The sequence below is a fragment of the Nelumbo nucifera genome, chromosome 6 (genome assembly GCF_055504915.1).
Source record: "Nelumbo nucifera cultivar China Antique chromosome 6, China Antique-T2T, whole genome shotgun sequence".
NCBI lineage: Eukaryota > Viridiplantae > Streptophyta > Magnoliopsida > Proteales > Nelumbonaceae > Nelumbo > Nelumbo nucifera.
In genome coordinates, this window is record NC_142654.1 from 9,224,818 (window position 1) to 9,247,241 (window position 22,424).

Here is a 22,424-nt window from a genome sequence, read left to right on the forward strand (position 1 = left end):
ACCGATACAAGCTAACAAAGAGAACACCCACAGATAGAAAAGATAAAATGGACCAACATTGAAGAAGGCTAAACTTAAGACACGGAATTAGATATTTGTCTTTTTTAAGAAACCTGAAATACTGTAAACACCGCAAAAAGAGAACAACCCAGACGATTTAAAGTCGTATTCCACACAAAACAAAGCGTGTTGTATGCATCTGATCAAGTTCCGAGTTCCGAAAGGGATGACTTACATTTTGCAATGAAAACATCAGAGAAAACAAATATATAGATATCATATCATCAATTATCTATCTAATAAGCCTGAGAATATCTTGACACCCAGCATCTTGAAGCAACAGACACGAAGGTCATCCATACAAGACCTCCTGTAAAGCTGCAAGAACCCTGTGGGCAGTTCTCACGGAAGATACAACCATTGATTCATGGAAAATCTCTTGTAAGCAGCCAGGTGGGCATTAAGGCAGTTCCAATCCATCATAATCTATGCAAGCCCAGCTGCTTTCAAAGCCTCTTCAAAATCCTTTTCACTCTGCCAAGAAGGTACCTGCATCGCAGGGATTGATAATAATGAGAGAGCAGTTGACACCAGGAAAAAAAAGAGCATTTCCACCAGCAAAAACAACACGTCATTTAACCAACATGCCAAATACCGTCTTTACCGCAAAAAAAAATACCTAGAAACATGTCAAAAACTCCTCCAATTTAACCGAAACAGATAAAAGATAGAGCCAACCCTTAACTCTTTTCTGCATGAAAGATTTTCAATATCAACATAGTTTACAGTGCCTTTCGGAAGGCTAAAATCTAAATTACCTCAGCAATTCGATGCCCAAAGTGTTTCTCAATCTTCTCCATGAGCATTTTGTCCCTGTCACTACAGAGCAGGTTGAACACAGCTCCTGTAAAATCAAATGAACCCATGAGAATCCTTTTATGTCTGTATCCTCAAAATTTCATGTTGCATAAGGATTCCGCAAAGACTGATTTAGAACCATTAGTTATTATCAGTGTTTACAAAACCGGACCGGACCAGAGAGTTGAGCCATGACCCAGGGCCCTGACCAGTTCGGTCATACCCCAATAACCAGACTTGTTCAAAACCCGCTGAAAACCGGCTAACCAACCGGTTGAACCAGAAAACCGGTGAACTGGTCCTGGTTTCATGAAACAACCTGAGTCCATACATAAGTGAAATTTTACAATGTTGTTAACAAGATTTGAACTCAAGACCTATTATTTTCACAAATTACTTAATTATCACTAATCCACCTCTTATGCTAATTAATGACTATTCATTATACATATTACATTATTATGCACGTATTTTAAAGAAAATGTAAGTTAAAAGACTTGAACCCTAGTCATTTGTTTTAAAAATTAAGTAACTTACCATCCATCCACCATATTTAAGTACATTAAAAATTGTAAAATATATTATATAGTATTTATATGACCCGTATGATATATGATGTATATGCCGCATCATCATGGTTCAACCTCCTATTCGACCTCGGTTAACCTCTGACCCGTGAACCTCTCCCTTCTCCAGTTCTATGCCCGGTCCACCCGTCCGGTCCTCTGAACATTGGTTATTATAGCATATGACACTAGTCTTTTTTTTTTGGTCAAGACACTAGTCAGAATCAACCTCTTTAAGATGGAGTGTTTTTTCTTTTTTAAAATAATATAACTGAAATTTATTAAAAAGACGAGGTACATGAGAAGATGTACATCATGGCAAAGTGAAGTCAGAGATGTCGAACAGGCTACAAGGGAGATAACTATTACTAAGCATTACATCCAGATGTGCACCAGATTTAGCTAAACCATCTGGCAACAGAATTCAATTTCGTCAGAACCCAAGACAAATTTACGAACATTGAACTCAGAAGTCAGAATATCTCCAGCCAAATAGTGATACAATCTCCAAGTGTTTCCCTCCTCTCCAAGTCATTTGATAATGTTAGCAGTCTCCTATAATGGTTAGAGTCTGTAAGCCCAAATCTCTAGCAATGTGGATACCAGTAAGAGCAGCCAAATCTCTAGCAAACACTGCCAATCCTATCTCTGAACACTTCTCCAATTCCAGCTACCTGGATTGCCTGAAGCACTGCCATCGAAGTATAAGGTCATCTCCCCCTCGCCTTTCTTATCCCAGGGCCACAAGGAATGAGAAGCGGCCTGGAGGAGGAGAATAAAAAGGTTAACAAGTTTCTATTCAGATCACTAACAGGAACACCTTTTAAACAGCTCAGAACTAGAGATCCACAAATTGCAGCTCCGAGTAATGTGAGAATTTTCCTGATTTCTGGTCTTATTGTCAACGACCCGACCAAATAGGGGGTAACCCCCGTGCCATGCTCCATGCTAATGTTGTTCATTCATTCATCCTAATAAAATATCTTCTTAAAATGCAATTAAAATTATAAAATCATTATTTTTTGTGTGGGAACTAAGAATTTAAGACCTAACGTGGACTTGTTTGGACTTTGCCTCGAGGGGCGTGGCACAGGGTCCGGGGGCAGAGCCCCTGCCCCAGCCGCTAGACACAAGAAAAGAAAAAAAGTGCCAAATTTTCAAAAGACGCACGCCTGGGCTGAGGCGCAGCAGGCATGCACCTTTTGAAAGGGCTGTGCCTAGGACCTGGGCGAGGCGCCTACCCTAAAATGCGCCTCGCCTGTGTGCCTAGGCGCACCTTTTAAATCATTGTCCTACATATCTGTCACCTGCATTCTCGGTTCTAACATCTTCCAATTTTTGGTGGAATAGAGAGGGCTGCTTTGACTGTTAACAGAAATAAGACCTAACAGTAATGGATATTTTAATAAAACAACATTATTTTTTCTAACTGAATACACCCTTTTTTGTCAAACACCATATTCACAATAAACAGTTATATGAATTCTCAGTAACTGGTTCAGACACCCTTCTATTATCAAATACCATACTCACAATCAACGTTTTAAAAAGGTCTACACCTGGAGGCATGCCTTGAGGCGAGACGCCCTCAAAATGCCCTGAGGTGCATGCTGGAAATGTTTATGCTTCTGAGGCGTGTGCCTTAGGTGCATCAAGCTTACCTCGTGTACTCCTCCCCCCCCCCTCTTGAGGAGGCCCGTGCCTCCTTGGGCTAAGGATAGGGATGGCAATTTTCCCCATCCCCAATGGGGACCCGACTCCCCTGACCCAATGGGGTCGGGGTCAGGGATTGAGGTCCCCGCCCCACCTTGACCCCAATTATATATACGTAATGTTATTAATATTAATATATATTATTATATTGTTTATATTATATTATATATATATATATATATATCAAAACATATTTTAAACATTATTTATAATTTATAATTTTTATTTATTTTAAGTAAATTTATTTTTCAAAAAAAAATACTTATCTAAAAAAATTTTGGGGATTCGGGCCCCCACAGGGAACCCATCCCCATCAGGGATCGGGGATGGAGGACAAATTTTACCCCCGGCGGGGATCGGGGAAGGGGATGGGGGTTAATTTCAGAATCGGGGTCGGAGATGGGGAATATGATCCCCACCCCATTGCCATTCCTAGCTAAGGATGCCTCTTGCATTCTAAACTACACCTCATGGCATGCCTCCATGTTTTAAAACATTACTTGCAGCAAACAGTTCTAAGAATTCTCACAAGTTAAAAACTACCCCCTCCTAACAAACAATAAAATGAAATGAAATGTTATAAAATTTTTTTGATAAATGAGTGGTATTTTATTAAGCATAGAATAGAAAAAGTGTACAATCAGCCTAAGAGGAGGAACGAGATTTTACCTCCCCTTAGAGCTGAGCAATTAAGCACACTCTAGCCTAAATTACAATTATAAGGTAGTCCAAAACAGAAAGAATCAGCCATGGCATTTGTTGATTAACTAACTAACATATTCCTTGTAAGCCAATTAACATTCTTCAGAAGATCCCTGTAACCCCAAAAGACTGTTTCTGGGTTTGACATCCAGCCCACTACCACCTTGGAGTCCCTTTCAACTAACAAGTTCTCCATGTTGATTACCGCAGCTAGTATCTCAGCCCTTGTAGAGTTACCAATTCCCACTGGTATTGAGAATAAAGATATGATGTTGTTATCCTTATTTCTCATAATCCCTCCTATACTGGAGAGGGCCCTGCATTACCTAGACAACTTCTGTCAAAATTCAGTTTTGCCACTCCTTTAATATTTAAGAAATTTTAAGTACAACAAGGGGGGAGGTATTTTATCCATATTCACCCCTTGTTTGGCTAACCCATCAGTAAATAAGTTAGCAGTTCTCTTCACCCAATTGCATTTTATCTCAATGTCCTTACCTAGCCATTTAAAGTTTTTCCTTTCATTGATGTAGTTCCCCATACCAATGTTGTCTTCCTTTAACCATCTCACCACCACCTTCGAGTCACCTTCGAATACCAGCCTTCTGATGTTCAAATCTCTTGCTCTTTGGACAACTTCCAAAGCTGCAAAGATCTCAGCCCTGAGAGAGTCAACTTCTCCAATTGGGGCTGAGTACATGGCTAAGACATTCCCTTCCCCATTCCTGAAGACTCCCCCAATACCAGACAGCCCTGTACTCCTTTTTCTATGACCATCAAAGTTTAGTTTTATGAATCCAGAGGGGGGAGAGGTCCAAGAAGAACTTGAAACCCTGTTAAACTAGGCGGAATTAGTTATCTCTTTCCAATTTTTCAGCAGGTCATCCATGGAGAAATCTATGAATAAGTCCAAGGATTTCTGCCAATGTGACACCCTTATCTGGATCAATTCTATTATGTTTTCAATGATTCTCTCCTAGTATAAGAAAATTCGTGAATTTCTTTCTCCACATGATCCTTCCTCCTTTCATTGGCCAACTGAATTAAGGAGAAAACAGGATTTGCACATTCAATGGGGGTTTCAACTACACCCAAAATGGGAGAAAACCCATTCCCATGTAGTTTTATCGCAAAAAGGCAAGATGCCATTAGGTGGTAACCAGTTTTCCTATCAACTTTGCAGAGAGTACACCTATGCAGGGATAAACAAGACTTGGGCCTCGTTCTTCACTTCTTTGAAGCAGATAACTTGTGTTAATTCTTTCCAAGAAAGTTTCCCAACAAAAACTCCCAACCCAAGGAGGAATGGACTTGCTCCATACCTCTTTAACAGGAAAAGATAAACTAGGAGGAGCAGGTGGCTGAGTTAAGGATTTAAAGAATGGGGCACAAGAGAAGTACCCAAGGAAGATGGGGTCCAAATTTTGTTATCTTCCTTTGAAAGGTCCAAAAAAACATTTTCAGGAGTGGCTAAGAGAGTTAAGGTGCAACCCAGTTAGTTTTGTATCCCTAACAACCCTTCTCAGGCCCAAGCTCCACCCAAAACTAGAAGTTGAGTCTAAAGGAACAAGGAATGAAGAAATGGGCTCATTTTTCAAGTCAGACAGAGCATACAAAGAGGGAAACCGGTTCATCAATGAGGATTCCCCAACCCAAGTTTGCTCCCAAAACTTTATGAGGTTACCTGAATTCAAATTTCAAATCATACCTGATCCAAGGGGAGAAAGCTGGAGCTTGTAGACTATTCTTTGTGGAGGTACTTCGTTGCTAGTTTGTTGATAAAAGTTTAAAGTTATAATTTGCACTTGGTTTCTATTCCTATTATGGACTTTCCACTTTATACTTTTTTTCCTTATAATTAAATAATAATACCTCCTTGATCTTGGAACCAATCAAAAAGATACATGAAAAATACTCATGTTATTTCAAGAATTGAAATAATAATTTATACTTTACTTTTCTCAAAATATTCAAGTTATTATAAATTTATACTTCACTTTTCTCAACAAAAATAAAAATTAAAACAATCATAGTTGTCAAGGCGACACCTAGGCAACAAGGCACCCTTGGAGGCTCGCCTTGCCTAATTGCCAAGCAGTTTTCTATAGCATGTTAAAAAAAAACTTTTATATTCTTAATTTTTTGAGGTTATAATTATAAAATAGACATTTTTAAGCTAAAATATTGATTTTGTGTGTTTATATTACTAATTTCTTTTTATTATTTTCTTATTTGTTAGGGTTTAATCAACACAAAAATTGCTAAATGCTGTATTGAACCCTCAAAGACTTCAAAACCCTAACCAATAAGGAAGAACTTAAAATGTTGTCCAATCAACACATTTTCTTCTTTTTCTTTACTAATTTTGTGTTTGATATACTAATTTCTTCTCCTTCTTCTTCCACCTTTTCTTTTCTTCTTTTCCTATACCAGAAATAGGGGTTCATCCCCTATATTTTTTGAAATTTCTTTTCTTTCTTCTTTTTCTTTTCATGAAAATGTTGGCATATGTTGATTTTCAATACTTCAACATAAAGTTTATACTTTTCTTATGAAAATTATGGATATTTATTAAGGAAATATGATTGGGGAACTACCCTAGGATACATGTTTTTACTTAAAAAAAATCCATCGCCTAGGCGACAAGGCGCCTCCCTGTCGCCTAGCCTCGCCTTGGCGCCCTGAAAACTATGGAATCAATAATTAATTATAATTGTAACATGATTCCACCACAAGAAGATGAAAGCATAACATCAGAGAATAAAATGTAATATAGTATTTCTAAAATTTTCTTTATTTTAAAGGGTAGACTACCAGTAGTTGCACCTAGCATGAATAACTGCATATTCATTTTCTATGAGCATGACAAAAAACTGCATATTAAGAAACAGAATTAGCAGAAAATTTAAAACTCTGAGATGGAAAGCCTACCCTTGCGACCAAAACGTCCTGCCCTACCAATCCTATGTAGGTAAACCTCATAGTCAGGTTCTGATGGAGTTTCATGTTTGACAGGGAGATCAAAATTGACAACCAGATTAACCTAAAAGAAACTGTTAGAACATAGACTACTAGATAAAACAAATAATCTATACTACTAGAGGAGAAACACAAATAATCTATAAAATCACAACAGACCAGTACCTGTGATTGGTCAAAACCTCTAGCAAGAAGATCAGTTGATATGAGGACCTTAGTATATCCTTGTTTAAATTCCTTGATTATCTTGTCCCTGTCTTCTTGCTTAAGAGCACCTTGAATAGTAGTACATTTATAACCATAGTCAGCCAATGATCTATGCAACATGCCGGCGCTGTTTCTTGTGCGTACAAATATAATTGTCTGCCCCACCCTTTCTCCAAATTCAAGGATTCTGTCCTTAATCACTTGTACCTTTGAAAGTTCATCTGGACAGTCCACCTTGTACTGCTTTACAGACTCCAATGACAAATCTTCTTTCTTAACAAATAATTGGTTCCCATCTTTAACCACCCTTGACACAAAATTCTTGACAGTCTCATTAAAGGTAGCTGAAAAAAGAAGCACCTGCAGACAATATCCCAAAACTAAAAAATCAAACCTAGTTGTCATGAGCCATTGTAGAAGTTACATATTTATCCATCCAAAAGAAAAGCTGTTGGTGCAGAAATACTGTAAACCAAGATAGAATTTGGCGCAATAAAACAGATCATAAACCATTAACCATATTCCATATACGATGTATTATCAGAAACAAGATGCAAGTTTCCGATAAAAGATCGAAAAACAACACACTAAAGAATGCAATGTTTTTTCTCTAGGCTCAATAGCCATAAATTGCTGGGATGAAGAGAAATTATAACAGATTCAAAAATATCATGTTTCATTCTCCAGTTTCTTGAAATAAAGGCAATATTACTATGCATGGAATTTTCTGCTAATACAAAGTCATCTTTCTAAAACAGATGAAGAGTAAGAATGACGGTAAATGCACTAATACAATAAAATGTTTTTTTCCAAATCAGCAAAAGAAATTTTATGAATTAAATTAAAAGGTGAAAACTTAATGGTGCAATATAGCAGTTTCATCCCTCCAATGAGACATTAACCAACCTTAATGAAGGTTACAATAGTCCCAAAACAATTGCTGTCTAGTTTTTCCAGAACAAAGTTACAGTAGTGAAACATCTGCTGTCTATAGACCCCTTGTTTTGCTAGTGTTGGCCATCCCATTTCAAGTCCTTACCCAAACATTCAGCTCCTATGACAGGTTCTCTATTTCCCTAAAAGCATGCCCATAGATCCATGGTACTTGGTAATGCAGGAGCTGAAGAATCAAATTTGGAATTTTCCAAAATTTTCTGTATTTTTTATTATTTGGACATTATGGGTATTTTCGTCACTTTAACTAATCCTATGTGGGCCTGGGCTAATAACATCTTCTTTGTTGGGACCCAAATACTCCCTCTGAACCCAACTGTAGGAGTGGAGCAGGCCACCACCGAACAGCATTTCACTAGAAGACAGAGAGGCTAGCGTGACACGCGGCAGAGCCTCCCAGAGTTAGTTACACTACCACCAAAAGATATTCTCTCCATGATTGCATACATGTAGGCCAGCTATATAAGGCCCTGATCATGTAATAAGTGGCGTGAATGAATATCCCTTTCATCTCTCTCTGAGTCATTTTCTTCCTACCTTTCCCCTCTCTCCCCCCATCTTCTGTTTCAAGATGTTAAGCCACCCTCGAAGGGGCTTCCGAGGTGAGCGGTAACTCATCAGATTGGTATTAGAGCCAGGCTATCCAAATCCCAGGCTTCATGATGCCACAGACACGTTCCACTACCGTGGATGATAGGGTCGACCAGCTTGAGGTTGGATTCCACCAGGTGTTGAACGAACTCAAGGAACTCAAAGTGGTCGTCTCCAGCTTCGCCTCTCAGCATCAGTCCGGCGAGACCAGTCACCTAGCAAGAGCGGAAGCCTCTGCTTCCAGTAGTCAAAGAACAGGGTATTACCCCATCGGAAAAGTCACTAAGATCAACTTTCCCAACTATTCCGGTGGAGATCCCATTCCTTGGATCTTCCGAGAAGAAAGGTATTTCAAATACCACGAAACTCCCGCACACCAGCGTCTCCATCGCCTCCATTCATCTAGAAGGAGACGCGATTCTATGGCTCTAATGGTATCGCCAGAATCATCCCCAGGTAACTTGGGCGGAGTTCACCGAAGCTTTGTGCATCTGCTTTAGGCCGACGGCGTTCGTGGACTACGACGAGCTTATCACTCGGTTGAAGCAGACTGGAACAGTAGCAGAGTACCAACTCGAGTTCGAGTGGATGGCGACTAGGGTACATGGCTGGCCGGAGAAAGCCTTAGTAGGATGTTTTGTGGGAGGTCTCAGAGAGGATATCCGTTTGGAGGTGAGGGCTCTCCGTCCGGCGACTGTCATGGCTGCGGTGGGATTGGCTCGCCTGCAAGAAGAAAGAATCGACAACCTTCGTAGAGCTAGCAAACCGACCTACCCGAATTTGAGCACTCCTCCACGGGTCGATCAGCAGCCCATGAAACCGGTTGGGATCATCAGAAGCCCATATTGCCTCGGTCCACTATGCCCTTCAAACGTCTCTCATGGGCTGAGATGCAAGCCCGACACGAGAAAGGCTTTTGTTATAACTGTGATGATAAGTTTGGACTGGGCCATAAATGCGGGTCCAACGAGTGTTTCTGCTACAGACAGAGGAAGAGCCGGAAGAGATAGGCCCAGAGCACTTAAATGACTGTGAACTGATTCCAGACGGGGCCGAGATCTCCTTACACGCCCTCATGGGCCTCAACTCTCTTCAGCCCATGCGTGTAGAAGGAAGATTGGCGGGCCGGACCGTGATGATTTTGATTGACAGTGGCTCTACCCCGAATTTCATAACTTGTCGTTTGGCTAAGCAGCTAGGTATGACCATACAACCCACTCCTCTCTTTTCAATCCATGTGGCTAATGGGAGTCAGATGTCGTGTAATGGTGTATGTAAGAAGGAAAAAATCCTCATACAGGGCCATAAGTTTGTGGTGGATCTCCACCCATTGGATTTCTCGGGGGCTGATATTATTTGGGGATTCATTGGTTGCGTGGTCTGGGCCCTGCTCTATGTGATTGGGCCAAAATGACAATGGATTTTCACTAGGATGGCCAGGCTTGTCATTTACAAGGGGTGCGGCCCCCTAGTCCACAAGGTGACACTTTAGCCTCCATGATACAGGCCTCCAAGGATGCTGGCCAACCCATATTTATGCACTTAGGCATTCAGCCCATAGTCCCAATTCTGGACAACCAGGGCTGTGTTCACCCCACAGAAGCCCAACACGAGGCCTTACGATCGATACTCGATCAGTTTGGCGATGTATTCAAGGAGCCGAACCAATTACCTCCACCCCGGGCTCATGATCATCAGATACCTCTCTTACCCGGTTCTAAACTGGCCAATGTGAAGCCATATAGATACCCTTACTTTCAGAAGCTGGAAATTGAGAAGGCAGTGAGAGAACTATTGGAAAAAAAGCATATACAGACCAGCGCCAGCCCTTTTTCATCTCCTAGACTCTTAGTGAAGAAGGATGGTAGTTGGCGCTTTTGCATAGATTACCGGGCCTTGAATCAGATTTCCATGAAGGACAAGTTTCCTATACCCCTCATTGATGAACTACTGGATGAGTTAGGAGAGGCACGAGTGTTCTCCAAATTAGACTTGCGGTCCGGGTATCATCAGATTCAGGTCCACCAGGCTGACATCCACAAGACGACCTTTAGGACCCACGATGGCCATTATGAGTTTTTGGTTATGCCTTTTGGACTCACCAACGCCCCCTCCACCTTTCAGGCCCTCACGAATGACATCTTCAGGCCATTCCTAAGGCGATTTATTCTGGTGTTTTTCTATGATATTCTGGTGTACAGTAGGGATTGGGACACACATATGGAACATCTGAAACTCACCCTCACAACTCTAAGGGGGCACTAGTTACTTGCCAAAATGACAAAGTGTTCCTTTGGACAAGGACAAATTCAATACTTAGGCCATGTGGTTGCAGCAGGTCGGGTCATGCCAGACCCAGAAAAGGTAGACGCCATCCAAAAGTGGCCCAAGCCCACTACTATAAAGGCTCTACGGGTTTTTCTTGGGCTTACCGGACATTATAAGCGCTTCATTAAGGGGTATGGGCTTATGGCCGCCCCTCTAACGCGTCTATTAAAGAAGGATTCCTTCAGTTGGACTGGTAAAGCCCAACGGGCTTTTGAAGACAGCAGTTTCTAGCCCTCCAATCCTCACTCTTCCAGACTTCTCTCAGCCCTTTGAAATAGAATGTGATGCGTCGGGTGTAGGAGTAGGGGCCGTCTTGATGCAGAAGGGGCAGCCCATTGCTTATTTCAGCAAGGCTCTCTCAGCAGCTCACCAAAATCAGTCCACTTATGTCAAAGAAATGATGGTTGTGGTAATGGCAGTGCAAAAGTGGCGTGCATACCTATTGGGACGCCAATTTGTTATTAGGACAGACCAACGAAGTTTGAAGTACATAGCAGAGCAAAGGGTGCACACCCCGGAGCAGCAAAAATGGCTTAGTAAACTGATGGGCTTTGACTACCTCATATAATATAAGTCGGGGCCCGCAAATAGAGTAGTTGATGCCTTGTCACGAGTAGAAGAGTTGGCCCATCTGACCTGCTCTCAGCCCAGCTTCCCTTTGTTTGAAGCTATACGGCAAGAAGCCAGGTCTGATCTGCAGTTGTAGGTCATTAGAGATAAGTGGAGGCGAGACCCTTCACAAGTTGTTGGTTACCAAGTTGTGGGGCCTGATCTTTTCTTTAGGAGATGGTTTGTTGTTGCCCAGAATTCGGCCCACAAAGCTGAACTGCTAAGGTTGTTTCATGACTCTGCCTTGGGAGAGCACTCAAGGGTGCTACGGACCCTAAAAAGGCTCAGCAGCCACTATCGTTGGGTAGGAATGCGTAAGGATGTATTGCACTATGTATCCGAATGCCAAACCTGCCAGCAGCAGAAATACTCGTCACAGTCTCCCGCTGGCCTTCTACAACCCCTCAAGATTCCAGATCAAGTGTGGGAAGACCTTTCCATGGACTTCATCACGGGTCTTCCTCATTCTACAGGAAAGGAGGTTATCATGGTAGTGGTTGACCGTCTCACCAAGTACAGCCATTTCTCTACATTACCTCACCCTTACACCGCAGCAATGGTGGCTGACATCTTAATCCAGAACGTCGCCAAGCTGCATGGAACCCCAAGATCCATTGTCTCAGATCGGGACCCTGCTTCCCTGAGTTCATTCTGGAAGGAATATTTTCGATTGCAAGGAACCCAACTGCACCCCTCCACGAGTTATCACCCACAGACTGATGGGCAGACTGAAGTTCTTAATCGTTGCTTGGAAGCCTACCTTAGATGTTTCATAGGGGAAAAGCCTCGACAGTGGGCTCACTGGCTTCCGTGGGCAGAGTACTGGTACAATTCGACTTATCAGTCGGCTGCTGGAATGACACCCTTCAAAGCTCTATATGGCAGAGAACCTCCTCCCATATTACCTTATGAATATGGGTCATCCAAGGTGGCAAAAGTAGAGACCCGTCTACTTGCGAGAGATGAGATTCTCAGATTGCTTAAGTCCAACTTGACAAAAGCCCAACAGCGAATGAAGGCCCGCTAAGACACTCACCACCGCCCATTAGAATTTCAGGTGGGTGACTTCGTTTACCTTAAGCTCCGACCTTACCACCAGATCTCGGTAGTAAGACGGGCTTGGCACAAGCTAGCGCCCAGGTATTATGGGCCTTATAAGGTTCTGGAGAGAGTGGGTTGTTGAGACCCAAACACCCCCTCCATAACCCACTAGGGGAGTGGAGCAAGCCACCACATATCAGCCATTCACAAGAAGACAGAGGAGCCAGACGGCAGAGCCCCAGAATTAGTTACACTCAGAGTTGGTTACTCTGCCACCTGAAGATATTCCACCCATGTTATCTGCCAGAGTTAGTTATCCAGAAATCAGAGGATATTCCCTCTGATATTACACCTATAGGCCAACTATATAAGGCCATCATCATATAATGAAAGCAATGAGTGATTCTCCCTTATTCCAGTTTCTTCCTTCCCTCCCTTCTCTCTTTTCTCTCCATCTTCTGTTTCAGGAGGTCAAGCCTCCCTCGAAGAGGTTTCCGAGGTGAGCGGAAACTCACCAACTTGGTATCAGAGCAAGGTTGCAGACCAGCTATGCCGCAGACAAGATCCTCTACCATGGTAGATAGAGCTGACCAACTTGAGATTGGATTCCATCAGGTACTGAACGAACTCAGGGATCTCAAGGTGGTCATCTCTAACCTCGCCTCCCAACAACAATCCGGCAAGACCAGTCATCCAATAGGGGCCAACACCTCTGTTTCCGGTAGCCAGGGAACTGGGGGTAACCCCGCCGGAATGGTTACTAAAATCAATTTTCCCAACTATTCCGATGGAGATCCCATTCCTTGGATTTTCAAAGCAGAGAGATTCTTCGAATATCATGAAACCCCTGCACACCAGCACGTCGCCATCGCTTCCATTCACCTAGAAGGAGACACTATTCTCTGGCTCCAATGGTATCAACAAACCCATCCTCAGGTTTGGACCGGAGTTAACAGAAGCCCTGTGCATCCATTTTGGGCCGACGGCGTTCGTGGATTACGACGAACTCCTCACCCGACTAAAACTGACCGGGACAGTAGCAGACTACCAGCTTGAGTTCGAAAGAATGGCGACCAGGGTACATGGATGGCCGGAGAAGGCCTTGGTAGGGTGTTTCATGGGAGGTCTCAGAGAAGACATCCGCCTGGAAGTGAGAGCTCTTCGACCAGCGACAGTCATGGCGGCGGTGGGTATGGCTCGCCTGCAAGAAGAGAAGATTGATAGCATGCGTAGGACCAGCAAGCCTTCCTACCCGAATGTGGAGGCTCCCCAGCGGACCGAACAACAACCCATGAAACAAGTTGGGGATTCTCAGAAGCCCATTCTACCCAGGCCTACTGTGCCCTTCAAGCGCCTCTCGTGGGCTGAGATGCAAGCCCGACACGAGAAGGGCCTCTATTACAATTGTGATGACAAGTTTGGATCGGGCCATAAGTGCAGAGTCCAGCGAGTGTTTCTCCTTCAGACAGAGGAAGAACCGGAAGAAAACGTAGAAGACTGTGAACGGATCTCAGTTGAACCAGAACCTGTGGGAGCCGAGATCTCCTTACAGGCCCTCATGGGCCTCAACCCTCTTCAGAGGAAGAACTGGAAGAAAACGTAGAAGACTGTGAACTGATCTCAGTTGAACCAGAACCTGTGGGAGCCGAGATCTCCTTACAGGCCCTCATGGGCCTCAACCCTCTTCAGTCCATGCAAGTAGAAGGAAGGTTGGTCGCCGATCTATGATGATCTTGATTGACAGTGGCTCTACCCTGAATTTCATCACTTGCCGATTAGCAAGGCAACTAGGTATGTCTATACAACCCACTCCACTCTTTTCAATCTATGTGGCTAATGGAAGTCAGATGACATGTGATGGTGTGTGCAAGAAGGAAAAGATCCTTATACAAGGCCACTATTTCGTGGTAGATCACCCATTGGATTTCTCAGGGGCTGATATTATTCTGGGAATTCAGTGGTTACGTGGCCTAGGGCCGGCACTATGTGATTGGGCCAAAATGACAATAAACTTTTATCAGGATGGTCAAACTTTCCATCTACAAAAGGTGCAGCCTCCGAGTCCCCAAGGTGATACTGTAGCTTCCATATTACGGGCCTCCAAGGATACTGGACAGCCCTTATTTATGCACTTAGGCATGCAGCCCATAGTTCCAACTTTAAACAATCAAGGCTGTGACCAACCCACGGAAGCCCAACACGAGGCACTACGATCGATACTCAATCAGTTTGTTGATGTGTTCAAGGAACCAAGCCAATTACCTCCACCCCGGGCCCATGACCATCAGATACCCCTCTTACCAAATTCTAAACCGGCCAATGTGAGGCCATATAGATACCCCTATTTCTAGAAGCTAGAAATTGAGAAGGCGGTAAGAGAGCTAATCAACAAAGGGCATATACAAACCAGCACCAGCCCATTTTCATCCCCTGTACTCCTAGTAAAAAAGAAGGATGGTAGTTGGCGGTTTTGTGTAGATTACCGGGCCCTGAATCAGATTACAGTGAAGGACAAGTTCCCGATACCCCTCATTGATGAACTGCTGGACAAGTTAGGAGAAGCATAGGTGTTCTCCAAACTGGACCTGAGATCCGGGTATCATCAGATCCGGGTTCACCAGACCGACATCCACAAGACCGCTTTCCGAACCCATGATGGCCATTACGAGTTTCTGGTTATGCCGTTTGGGCTCACCAACGCCCCCTCCACCTTCCAGGCCCTTATGAATGACATTTTCAGGCCTTTCTTAAGGCAATTTGTTTTAGTATTCTTCGATGACATTCTGGTTTACAGCAAGGACTGGGGCACCCATATGGAACCTCTGAGGCTTACCCTCACCACTCTAAAGGAACATCAGTTACATGCCAAAATGACCAAGTGTTCTTTTGGACAAAAACAGATACAATACTTAGGCCATGTGGTTGCAGCAGGGAGGGTCATGGCAGACCCAGAAAAGATAGATGCCATCCAAAAATGGCCCAAGCCCACTACTGTAAAGGCTCTCAGGGGTTTCCTTGGGCTTACAGGGTATTATAGGCGTTTCATTAAGGGGTATGGGCTCATGGCTGCCCTTCTAATGCGCCTGTTGAAGAAGGATTCTTTCAGCTGGGCTGATGAAGCCCAACAGGCCTTTGAAGACTTGAAGACAGCAGTTTCGAGCCCTCCAGTCCTTACTCTTCCAGATTTCACTCAGCCCTTTGAAATTGAGTGTGATGCCTCAGTTGCAGGGGTGGGGGCCGTCCGGATGCAGAAGGGACAGCCCATTGCTTACTTCAGCAAGGCCTTATCAGCCGCCCACCAAAACCAGTCCACTTATGTCAAGGAGATGATGGCAGTGATAATGGCAGTCCAGAAATGTCGTACATATCTATTGGGACGCCAATTTATCATAAGGTCAGACCAACGAAGTCTGAAGTATATAGCAGAACAAAGAGTGCACACCCCAGAGCAGCAAAAGTGGCTTAGTAAACTGATGGGCTTTGACTACCGAATAGAGTATAAACCTGGGCCTGCTAACAGGGTAGCTGATGCCTTATCACGGGTAGAAGAGCTGGCCCAACTAACCTACTCTCAGCCCAATTTTCCCTTATTTGAAGCCATAAGGCAAGAAGCAAGGACTGATCCGCAGCTGCAGGGTACCAAATTGTGGGACCAGACCTCTTCTTTAAGGGCCGGTTCGTGATTGCTCCAAATTCTAGCCACAAAACTGAACTATTGAAGTTGTTTCATGATTCCTCTTTGGGAGGACATTTACGAGTGCTAAGGACTCTGAAGAGGCTCAGCAGCCACTACCATTGGGTAGGTATGCGCAAGGACGTGTTACACTATGTATCTGAATGCCAGACCTGTCAACGGTAGAAATACTCCTCACAGTCTCCCGCAGGCCTCCTACAGCCCCTCAAGATTCCAGAGCAAGTATGGGAAGACCTCTCCATGGACTTCATCACCGGACTTCCCCGTTCATTAGGGAAGGAATTTATCATGGTAGTAGTTGACCGTCTCACCAAGTATAGCCATTTCTCTACCCTGCTTCACCCTTACACCGCAGCAACGGTGGCTGACATCTTCATACGGGATGTCACAAAATTTCATGGGACACCAAGATCCATTGTATCAGACCGTGACCCTGCCTTCCTGAGTTCATTCTGGAAGGAATACTTCCGATTGCAAGGAACCCAACTGCACCCATCCACAAGTTACCACCCCCAGACGGATGGATAGACTGAAGTTCTTAATCGGTGCTTAGAAGCCTACCTGAGGTGCTTCATAGGGGAGAAGCCCAAACAGTGGGCTCACTGGCTTCCGTGGGTAGAATACTGGTACAACACAACTTATCAGTCAGCAGCAGGAATGATACCCTTCAAGGCTCTATATGGCAGAGAACCTCCTCCCATATTACCTTATGAATTTGGGTCGGCTAAGATGGCAGAAGTAGAGACTCGCCTATTGGCAAGAGATGAGATCCTTAGACTGCTCAAGGCCAACTTGACTAAAGCCCAACAAAAGATGAAGGCCTACTATGACTCTCATCACCGCCCACTAGAGTTTCAGGTAGGTGATTTTGTCTACCTTAAGCTCCGACCTTACCGCCAGGTCTCAGTGATGAGACAGGCTTGGCACAAGCTAGCTCCCAGATATTATGGGCCCTATAAGGTGTTGGAGAGAGTGGGCCTTGTTGCTTACAGATTGGACCTCCCTGCTACCTCGAAGCTACACCCGGTGTTTCACATCTCACTTCTCAGGAAAGCTGTGGGGAATCATACCCCTATCTCACCCAACTTACCCCAATTTACAGATGAAGGGGACATTTACACGGAGCCTGTCAAGATTGTGGATTTCCGATGGGTTCGGCGAGGAGGGCTGGTGGTGCCAAAAGCCAAGGTTGAATGGGTCGGACTGCCTCCAGAAGAGGCCACATGGGAACCTTATCTAAGGCTGAATGAGAGGTTTTCCAACCTAGACCTTGAGGGCAAGGTCAGTGCTAAGGGGGGAGGAACTGTTGAGACCCAAACACCCCCTCCAGAACCCACTAGGGGAGTGGAGCAGGCCACCACTTATCAGCCATTCACAAGAAGACAGAGGAGCCAAGCGGCAGAGCCCCAGAATTAGTTACACTCAGAGTTGGTTACTCTGCCACCTGAAGATAGTGTGACACACAGCTGTAGGAGTGGAGCAGGCCACCACCGAACAGCATTTCACTAGAAGACAGAGAGGCTAGTGTGACACACAGCAGAGCCTCCCAGAGTTAGTTACACTGCCACCAGAAGATATTCTCTCCATGATTGCATACATGTAGGCCAGCTATATAAGGCCCTGATCATGTAATAAGTGGCGTGAATGAATATCCCTTTCATCTCTCTCTAAGTCATTTTCTTCCTACCTTTCCCCTCTCTCCCCCCCATCTTCTATTTCAGGAGGTTAAGCCACCCTCGAAGGGACTTCCGAGGTGAGCGGTAACTCATCATTCTTCCTCTAGTTTAGAAGGTCTCGTCTTTCAATTTTCAGTTTATTTGCATTAGTAGATAAAAGGTTATTGTGTTTCTTGATGCACAAGACAAGGAGTCGCATTTTTGTAATTATGATGAACAGTATCCCGTGCCACACAAGTCACTCTATAAATAGATATATTCTCTTCCTTTAAAGCTATTGAATGAATGAAGATTTCTTTAGAGCTCTCTTGTAAGTTTGTTGTATGGAGTGATTCCTACAAACCCTAGAGTGATTCTAAGACCCCTTGGAGTGATTTCTTCTGATGCTTACTTGTGACAGTTTGTTCCAGTCTCACTGCATCACTTGATGCTTACTTCTGGCCCAAGAAACAAGTAATTGAGTCCCCTTCTACTTCCAAATGTTGGAAATTTGATTGCTTTGTGTGTCTTAATTCTTGCAGCAATGCCATTTCAGCTTTAATGAGTCTCTGAATCCAAAAGTTCCCAAAAACATGGCCAACAACACTACCTGCACCATATCTAAAGACACCTCCAATACCTGTCAAACCAAAACTTCCCATAGATCTTCCATCAAAATGTAATTTAATTCTGTTCAGTGATTTAAAAGGCGCGTCTGAGACGCACCAAGGCGCATTTTAGAATATGTGCCTCGCCTAGATTCTAGACACAGCTACTTGATTCAAAAGGCAAGGGAATCAAATCTGCTGAAAGGATTTGTGGTGGGCAGGGAAGCAGTTCAGGTGTCCCATTTGGTGTTTGCAGATGACATGATATTGTTCTTGGAGGCTGATTGGGAGAACATCTCTAACCTAAAACGGGTGTTAAAAAGCTTTGAGATGGTGACTGGTCTTAGGATAAACTTCTCAAAAAGCAGCATAGTGGGACTGAATGTAAGTGACACTCTCTTGGTGAGATTCAAAGAGCTGCTAGGGTGTAATATGGAGAGGCTTCCCATTTCCTACTTGGGAATGCCCCTTGGTGGAAACCCGAGGTGCCAAAGCTTTTGGGACCCAGTGGTAGAAAAATGCGAGAAAAGATTGACCACATGGAAGAGAAGTTTTCTGTCAAAAGGGGGAAGACTAACACTAATTAAGACCTCTCTCTAATTTGCCAACCTATTTCTTGTCGGTGTTCCGAGTCCTGGGAAAAGTTAAAAGCAGGATTGAAAAGCTCCAGCGGAATTTCTTATGGGAAGGGGAAGTGAGAAGAAGAGCCACTTAGTGAATTGGAATCAGGTGTGCAAGATTAAGGAAGCCGGTGGTCTGGGGCTAGGACACATTAATGAGAGGAACCTAGCACTTCTTGGTAAATGGTTATGGAGGTACTCCTTGGAGACGGAAGCTCTGTGGACATCCATCATCACAAGCAAGTACAAGAAACATGCCAATGGTTGGGAATAGCAAGGTCCACTTGAACCGGATGAAAGCTTCTAACCCTTGGAAAGGTATCTCTTCTACCTTTGACTTGTTCATTGAGTTTGTCAGATATCAGGTGGGAAACAGAAGTAGAATCAGTTATTGGATTGATTTATGGTGGGGTGAGGACACCCTTGCTAACTCTTATCCTTCAACCTATCCCAATCCCAAGAAGCCTCGGTAGCCTTGAGCCTTCACCCCTCACCCTTAGGAACCAATTGAAACCTAAACCTCAGAAGGCCCTTAAGAGAGGAAGAGATTGCTGATGTTGCAAGCTTGCTGAGCTCTCTCAGTGAGGCCTACATCTCCCCTACCACCCCTGACCAAAGGACCTGGAAACTTTTTTTTTTTTTTTGAGAAAAAGTTAACCAGATTTCATTGATAGAGATAAGAAGTACATGAGTAGGTGTACTAAAAGAGAAAACAGCAGAAATACAAAATTACAAGGGGGGAAGCTTGTTGCTGTATAAATTTTCTAAGTTCGCTCCCAATTTAGCTAATCCATCAGCAATATGATTCATCTCCCTCGGGATCCACTTCAGATTAACATTCAAATGTTCCAGGGTGTCTCTTGCCTCTGACAGATAATGACTCAACCTCCAAGGGCCCCCCTCCTTCTCTTTCAGCCATTTGATGGTATTAGCTGAATCTCCTACTATAGATATTTTCTGAATGCCTAGGTTTTTTATGATTCTGATACCAGTGAGGGTTGCCATCACTTCAGCCTTTGTTGAGTCTGTAATACCTAATGGACCACTAAACGCCCAACAAATCAGTCCCTGTTCATCCCTCAAAATTCCACCTATCCCAGCTTTGCCCGAATTGCCTGCAGCACTCCCATCAAAATTTAAAATCATCCCTGCTTCAATTTGAGGAAGCTGAAGACTTTTGGTTGGTTGAGGGTGATTTGGGAGAAGTAGGATCAACTGGATATTTCTGTTAAGATCATTAAGGGATAGGTCTTGAAACATCACACTGTTAACGGCCCATGAGTTACAACAGAAGAAGATATCTACGATTAGGTCCTCTAGAGATCTAGACCTGTTTTCAAAAATATGCCTGTTTCTTTCCTCCCAAATTCCTCACAAGACTGCATGAACCACAGTTTGCCAATACACTTTACCTTTTCTGCTCAAACCTGACCCATACCACTGGTTGAGGAACTCCTGAATGTGTTTGGGAGAGGCCCAACTATAGCCTAACAGGTTTAAGAAATGCCACCATATCTTTTGAGAAAAACTACAATGAATGTGTAGATGATCTGCTGATTCCCCTTCTCTTAGGCAAAGCACACATACATGAGGAGAGATATAACACCTTCCCTGGCTTTTCTTCTGGAGAAGATCACAAGTGTTTATTCTCTGTAGACATGCTTCCCAAACAAAAAAACAGATTCTTAGAGGAATATGGCTGCTCCATATCCTCTTAAATGGGAAAGAGGAAGTCTGGTCACCTGCAAGAAGAGCCTTAAACAAAGATTTGGAAGAGAACACACCATTTGGGTTTAAGGTCCAAATTCGGGTATCAGAGGGATGAGGGGAGAGATAGACTTCTTTTAGGGTAAGGAAGAGGTTTAAAAGGCCTGAGATCTCAATTTCCTTTAAAGGTCTTCTCAGGTTCAGAGTCAAATTGGTGTCAGCAGGTAAGGCTGGAATGCAAGAGGAGACAGTTGAGTCCTGATTTGAGGAGAGATTAAAGATTCTAAGGAAGGATTCAGCTAGGGTAGAATCCCCCCACCAGAGATCTTTCCAGGATTTTATTTTATTTCCGTTTCCCACTTTGAGTCTAATGAAAGGATTGAAGGATGAGTGGGAGGAAACTATACCTTTCCAAGGGTTTGAGTTCTTTGCCTGGTTCAACTGAAGATTGCTGTCCCACCCATTTGCATTTGTTCCATACATGCTAGAGATAACAGCTGCCCAAAGAGTATCGGATTCAGTTGGGAATCCCCATAGCCATTTGCTCAAGAGAGAGATATTCTTCTCTTTTAAATGCCCAACTCCCAATCCTCCCTCCTTCAGCTTACACACTTGGTCCCAACTTACCAGGTGATTTCTATTCTCCCCTCCTCCATCCCAAAGGAAATTTCTTTGGATTTTCTCTAAGTAAAGTCTCACTTTTGGAGGAACTTTGAAGACTGAAAAGTAATAAGTTGGTAAGTTTTCTAGAGAGGCCTTTAGGAGAATCAGTCTGCCCCCTTTTGAAAGGTAACATTTTTTCCAAGAGGCTAATTTCCTTTCAAATTTCTCCACCACTGGGTCCCAGAAGTTTAGGGATCTTGGGTTGCCTCCCAGGGGCATTCCAAGGTAGGTAATGGGGAGGCTTTCCACTTTACAATTCAGAATCTCTTTGATATTCTCTATGAGACTTTCTTCGACTGAGTTAATAGGAATAATGCTGGATTTGCTGAAATTAACCCTCAACCCGGTAACCAATTCAAAAGCTTCGATCACCCTCTTCACGTTCGAGATATTTTCCAATGATGCATCCAAGAATAGGATGACGACAAATTGTAAGTGAGAAACCTGGACCAGATCTCTTCCCACTTCAAAACCCTTGATCAAGCCCAGAACCTTGGCTTTGTCAAATAACAAGCTGAAGATATCCAAGGGGAGCCTTTGTTTACTATGTGAGCTCCAAATCTTCTTCTCCACTGTCTTGTCACTAGGAAGGTCTGGTGCGCTTTGATGGTAGTGCACAAGGGTCCACAGGTCAAGCAGGAATTGGAGGTGTTATCCAAGGGGAAAGGGAGAATATTTGGTGGGCTTTTAGTGGTCCAATTGGGAGGGCAAATGCCACAAAGGCAGAGGTCTTGGCTGCTCTCACAGGAATACGCATTGTTAAACAACTAGGTATATCCTCTCTAACCATTGAAGGGGTTTCAGCAAATACTATAGCTTGATTAAGGGAGAAGGAAGGGGGGGCTTGGAGGCTAGCACACTTGCTAGTCTAGCAAAATCAGGGGTTAGAGAAAGACTGTTTAGTGGAAATTGTTTACCTTGTAATTTTG

General features: G+C 43.7%; 1 protein-coding gene across 1 annotated transcript in view; it reads right to left on the reverse strand.

Moving 5' to 3' along the window:
* Positions 1 to 151: 151 nt before the first annotated feature.
* LOS4 (P-loop containing nucleoside triphosphate hydrolases superfamily protein) overlaps positions 152 to 22,424 on the reverse strand; it is a 29,696-nt gene continuing 7,423 nt past the window's right edge. The window contains exons 5-8 of the mRNA XM_010269057.3: positions 6,984 to 7,385; positions 6,771 to 6,882; positions 819 to 904; positions 152 to 549 (exon numbers count right to left, since the gene is read on the reverse strand). Of these exons, the coding sequence (XP_010267359.1) occupies positions 487 to 549; positions 819 to 904; positions 6,771 to 6,882; positions 6,984 to 7,385 (663 nt within the window). The 3' untranslated portion in view covers positions 152 to 486. The remainder of the gene's footprint in view (positions 550 to 818; positions 905 to 6,770; positions 6,883 to 6,983; positions 7,386 to 22,424) is intronic.